The 6,000-nt window shown below is 49.5% G+C and overlaps 1 protein-coding gene across 2 annotated transcripts in view; it reads right to left on the reverse strand.

Annotated features, from left to right (window-relative positions):
* The window catches only part of ELAC2 (elaC ribonuclease Z 2), a 32,015-nt gene extending 27,293 nt beyond the window's left edge, over nucleotides 1-4,722 (reverse strand). Inside the window, exons 1-5 of one of the 2 annotated variants that reach the window (XM_010596622.3) lie at nucleotides 4,676-4,722; nucleotides 3,578-3,628; nucleotides 3,377-3,447; nucleotides 2,558-2,622; nucleotides 993-1,050 (exon numbers count right to left, since the gene is read on the reverse strand). In XM_010596622.3, coding sequence (XP_010594924.1) covers nucleotides 993-1,050; nucleotides 2,558-2,622; nucleotides 3,377-3,447; nucleotides 3,578-3,591 — 208 coding nt within the window. In that variant the 5' untranslated portion in view covers nucleotides 3,592-3,628; nucleotides 4,676-4,722. The other variant, XM_003416799.3, reaches the window with a different exon arrangement.
* Nucleotides 4,723-6,000: the final 1,278 nt, after the last annotated feature.

Consider the following 6,000-nt stretch of genomic DNA (forward strand, 5'->3'; position numbering starts at 1 on the left):
ATTAATTTCCAAGATTACTAGCCACAAGCAACTCAATTTCCTTGCATTTTTGGTAAACTTTGTCCCTAAAATGAGATTTTTCTGAGTAGATTACAATTTTTAGAAAAGAAACAAAAACGTTTTCATCAGCTTTTAACATTTACTACATCCAAGAGAAAAACATGTTATCATGATTAGTGACTCGCCTTTAGAAAGAAACCAATTCTCATTGAACAGGCACAAGTTAACACACAGCATTGAGAGGCCGAAAAATCCATCCTCTCAACTCTAAGAGCCAGTATACATTTGAGGAGACCCTGGCTGGTGCACACAGTAATGCAGTAAGCTGCTAACCGAAAGGCTGGAAGTTCAAGTCCACCCACCCTGGTGATCTACTTCCAGAAAACCAGCCATTGAAACCCTACGGAGCATAGTTCTCCTCTGACACAGGGTCGCCATGAGTCGGAAGTGACTCAGCAGCACCTGGATTTTTAATACCTTTTGACATATCAACGCCCCTACTAACAGGAGCATTCACAACCCAAAGATGTGCACAAATCCTAAGAAGAGAGCCCTGCCCACATCTGTGGTTGTGTGTCTTCCCATCAAGAGGCCATCCGCTGCCAGCACAGCTACAGCTGAAGCTCAGTGTACAAAGAACAGGAAACCTTTACATTTCTCCGCTCACATCCCTCTTCCCTCTGCAAGGAACTCACGGAAAATCAACCATCAGAACCACAACCAGGACCAAGGAAAGGGCCTCAGTGCCCGAATGGGAACTGCGACACAGCACACACGCATTTTTAAATCACTCCTGCCTATCTAGCCTGTAGTTTGCTGGTATGAAGTAGAGGCACAGAAAGTGCTTCAGGCAATATTTGGAAAATTCCCCCAATGTTGAAGAGTTTGATTTTAAGGTTTGATGTGGGTCAGTTTTTATGGGCTGTAATTTGGGAGGCTAGAGCATATATGGGAAAGAAATGGGGGATAATGAGTCACTGTTGGAGACATACCCATGTCTATTCCTTTCAGTGGGCCAGAAAATATTTTGATAGCTTCAACATATTTTTCCTGAAAAACAAAAAAGGCAAAGAGTGATTACAAGCACACAAATGCAGAACAGAGCAATGTGTTCTAGTCCATAAAGCAATCAATAAGTGCCATATAAAACAGATTCTAATACATACTTTGAACTTCATTTGTACAAACATTTACTTAAAGGGCCCGCTACATGTTACATGCCGAGGATTTAGCCCCCATAAAGTCTAGAATTTAGTGGAGGAGGCAAAATTTAAACAAAGGATAACTCCAACTACCACTTAATGGGACTGTGGTAACTGCTCTGCCAGAAAATGAAAAGACGGAGGCTGAAGGGAGCCAATGTTTCTGCAGAGTCAGGGGCGTCTGCAGAGTAAACAGCCTCTCACCTGAGCCCTGAAGGACCAGTTAGGGTACAGGCAGAGGCTGAGAGGCAAGGGAAGGAGCACTCAAAACCAGGCAAACTAAACCAACTGCTGTCGGGTCGGTTCCAACTCATGGCGACCCCATTTGTTTCAGAGAATTGCTCCATAGGGCTTTCAAGGCTGTGATCTTTCAGAAGAAGGTTGCCAGGCTTTTCTTCCGAGGCACTTCCAGGTAGGTCTGAACCACCAATCTTTCAGTTAATGGTCGAACACTTAGCCATTGTGCCACGCAGGGACCCTGTAAGGAGCACTCTAGAAAGAACTCACACGTGGATGAAAGCCTGAGATGGGAAGGGGTTTCACTGGGGAGAAGAAGGTTAGAATAGCTAGGAGCTGGCAATGTAGCTGCAGCTTGGTGACCAGAATACAGAGGGAAGCATGGGGAATGTAACCATATTAAGGTGTTTGGGTTGTAATGCAATGGAAAGCCAGTGCCGGGTTTTAGACTGGGAAGTAACGTGCCTACACACTGGCTGCTGTGTGGCAGACAGACTAGAGACAAGCCTGGATAGGGAAGGCTACTGTAGCAGACAGGGTGAAAAATTATGAAGGCTTTGATGAGACAGAGACAAACGGATGAATCTGATGTATTTTGAAGACAGAATTAACCGGGCTCGGTGATTAACTGCCTTTCTTCCTAAGAACTGGGAAGTGAGCAGCTGCATTCAATAGGTTTGGCATTAACGATGTGCCCACAAGCTCTCTTGTGCACAAGTTCACACAAGTGGCTGGTCTGGAAGATATGACGATGTCTAAAACTTAATAAATACAGAACAAGAGCTACCATTTCCTGAGTGCCTACTTGTGCCAAACACCTAGTGAAGTGATTCAGTGCTTTATACGTGCTATTTCATTTCAGCCTTAACAACAACTCTGAAACATTATAACCATTTTATAGATGAAGAAACTGAGAGTCAGAGAAGTGAAGCAAGTCATTCAAGGTCACTCAATATTTTGAGCTCAGGTCTATTCAACTTGCAAGGTGAAGTGTTCAACTACTACACTACCAGTTATCTCAATAAAAGACCACTTCGCAGAAATGAAAGTAAATTATTGTCACTAACATTAAGAAGGGACAAGGCTGGACTTTGAAAGCTGAGTCAGGAGACACTCACCAGTTGTGGAGGTCCAGAAAGCACACACTTTGGAAGCCCCGTTTCCTTCAAAGTGAGAATCATTCCTAAAAAAGGATGAAAAAACTCAGCACCTCAAGTGATCCACAGTCACGACCAGGAGGAAGAGCCCTCACTTATCCAGCGATTTATCTACTTGTTCTTATGCCAACTTCTCTATGGCCATCAAGAAGTATGCAGAGCAGAAGTGATGCTAGCCTGAGGTATGAGGCCATCAGACATGACTAAGTGCCTCTGGGCGGGGCTGGTGTCTAGGGTGTACAACTTAAGGAGGTGCTCCCTCTCAGGGTTGTACAAGTGAAGGAGTGTCCTTAAATTTTGCACCCTGGCCCTAATCTCAGTCCTGAATGGGTCCAAAGCTCCGTTCCCTCCTAGCACATTGTGGAGCTTACAGAACTTGGCTGTAACAGTCTCAGCCTTCCTAGAAAACAGAGATGAGTAACAGGGTAATCTGGATACTGGGTGTCTATGTGTGGCTGCCAGTGATTTCAACATAAACAGATTCACTGTAATCACCTCTTCTATATTACCCAGTTCACTACCACAGATCTCTGGCCCAGCAACCCAAGAAACCAAGTGGATGGTAACCACATTAAAATCCACTTCAACATGGAGGCTGTATCCATGGTAAAATCCGCTCTTCTGAGTCACAGCTTTTGATGCTCCAAGCTGCAGCTGACTAGGCTGGCACAGAAAGAATTTCAGCTCCTCTGAGCCCCCAGAATTGGCAGAAGAAGGGCGAGGCAGGTTAAAATCACAAGACTCCCCTCCAACCTCTGACCCTAGAAAGACCATACTTACCACACAGCCCCCCAACATTACACCAGTGCATTCGTGTCAGGAATATGTTGTCCAAACGAGCAACCTTCAGCCTAAGAGAGAAGACATCTGAGCAAAATAAAATGACCAGGGACCACTTATGTTATAAAAACACTCCCACCCCTCACCTCAGCTTTCAAACCTCACAATCACCCCCACCCCAGAAAAAAAGGGTTGACTCACTTGTGTTCCTGCATGAGTCGCTGGACACCTTCTCCACAGTTGAAGAGATACCTGCAGGACAAACGTTACCCAAAATACTCAGAAGATTCTTCTCTGTGAGACCTTTGACACCAATCAGATACCTTTTTATAGACTCTGAACTAAAAAGCCTATGTTGTACCATCAGCCTGCATTTCTGCTGGATTTTGAACCCTTTTCAGCAGAGGCAGGGAGGGTTGGGGGGGGGTGGGATAGATGGTGCTGGGGCCAGATGGATCATTCCCCATCACCTCCTCACCAGACCTGTCAACCCCGCCCACGGACTAGGAGGCCCCTGCCTTGGGTGCAGGGAAGAAGGTACCGCTCAGGATGTGCTAATACCCAGAAACCAAACGGGTTGGGAAGAGGAGGCTTAGGGAAACCAAAGTTCTCCAAGGACCCCTGGAAACCATATGGACATGCCCATCCACTACCATCCAGTCCATTCCGACTCATTGCGACCCCACGTGGTTTCCAAAGCTGTAAACCTCTATGGAAGCCTGACTGCCACATCTTTCTCCCGCCGAGCCACTGGTGATTTCGAACCGCCGACTTCTCGGTTAGCTGTCAAGCGCTTTAACCACTGCGGCACCAGGGCTTCTTCACTGGCGCACACAGGTCAGGAATCTAGGACCGCCCCCCCCTACCCCCGAAAAGGCCCAGAACCGCGCCAACAGTGGGATCCCACGCGGGTAAGGAAACAACACGGGCAGAGGAAACACAAGCCCAGAGAGGTGCTGCGATGGCCCCGGGCTGCACAGCACAGAGGGCCCGGCCGGCTGGGCTGGGGCGGAGCCGGGTCAGCGGGCGCCGCCAGGCCCGGCCGTGTGCCCAGCGCGGCGCACTGACCGGTTGTACTCGGAGAACACATAGAGCGCAGCGCCCGCGTCCCGGCTGCCGGCCGCCACCACCTGCAGGTACACGGTGTTCGGGCCCCCGGGCTCCCACGACAGACCACGCTTCTCCCGCGTGCGTAGGTGCCGCAGCGCGTCCTTGGCCGGCCGCTGGCGGCGGGCGGGCCCCTGCGACATGGTGCCCCCAGCCGCGGCCCGCAGCAGCGAGCGTAGAGCCCACATGCACCTGCGTCCCTCGGAGCTCGGAAGGGCCCGGCACCACCGTCGGCGGCCACGAGTACCGCCGCTCCGCTCGCATGGCGGGTCTGGCCAATCAGCAAGCCGCGAACGGCGAGGCCCGCCTACTCGAGGCAGCGCATCCAATAGCGAGGAGCCTTGCCGCTCGGGCCTTGTCACGGGCGGGGGCTATAGAGAGGAGGAAGGCTAGAGCGTCCTAAGCCACCGCCCCTCTTCCCTTTCCTGCTTCCTCCGATTCGGCCTTTTCGCGTTGCCTCACCGGGGGCGGGACTTCCGGAAGCGCCTTGCCTGAAAAAGCTTGGAGTTTGGAGTTGCGCTGGACGGTTCGAGTCCCGCCTCCACCAATTAGGAGCTGTAGTTCTAGGCAAGTCAGCCTCTTGGAGTTTTAAGTCTTCAATAACCACTTAATATCGCTGTTATGAGAAGTAAATGTAAGGAGATAAATTATTTAGCGCTAACGCTTAGGAGCTTTAGCTGATTTTTATTTCCGTTGTAAAACTTAAGGATACATGTTTCAAACGATAGTTCTTGGCCAGAAGCAGAGACTGAGAGACAACTCTGTCTCCGCGTGATTAAAACGCATTGCTGACGAGTCGATCCCGACTCACAGCGACCCTATAGGACAGAGAACTGCCCCCTTGGGTTTCTAAGGAATGGCTGTTGGACTCGAACTGCCAGTCTTGTGGTTAGCGGCCGTACCTCTTAACCGCTGTGCCACCAGGGCCCCGTGCACGTGATTAGAATATCGTTTTTGAAGGAGAGCTAGACCCTCCCGCTTATCTGGTGGGCACAGAGTCACTTTCTCTCACTTGACAGTAGGTTGGAGCAGTTAAGTCTCCTGGATTCCCTCATGCTCAATGAAATACTTTCTTGGTGGCTCCTAAAATCAGCCTCCTCTTGGGCCTTGCCCCCAGTTCTCCCAGGTCAGAGTAGCGAAGGTGTTGCTGTTAGGCTGTTGGGTGCCTTCGAGTCTGTTCCCTGGGCACCACAGAAGGAAACACTGTCTGGTCCTGCGCCATCCTTATTATTGTTACACTTGAGCTCATTGTTCCAGCCGCTGTGTCAATCCATCTGGTTGAGGGTCTTACTCTTTTCTGCTGACTCTCTACCTTACCAAGCCTGATCTTCTCCAGGGACTGATGCCTCCTGATAACATGTCCAAAGTACGTAAGATGCAGTCTCGCCATCCTTGCTTCTAAGCAAAGGACCTCTTTAAAATGTTGAAGAGCAAAGATGTCACCTTGAAGACTAAGGTGCGCCTGACCCAAGCCATGGTATTTCCATCACATCATATGCCTGTGAAAGCATATGAAT

This window comes from Loxodonta africana, chromosome 18 (genome assembly GCF_030014295.1).
Source record: "Loxodonta africana isolate mLoxAfr1 chromosome 18, mLoxAfr1.hap2, whole genome shotgun sequence".
Classification (NCBI taxonomy): Eukaryota; Metazoa; Chordata; class Mammalia; order Proboscidea; family Elephantidae; genus Loxodonta; species Loxodonta africana.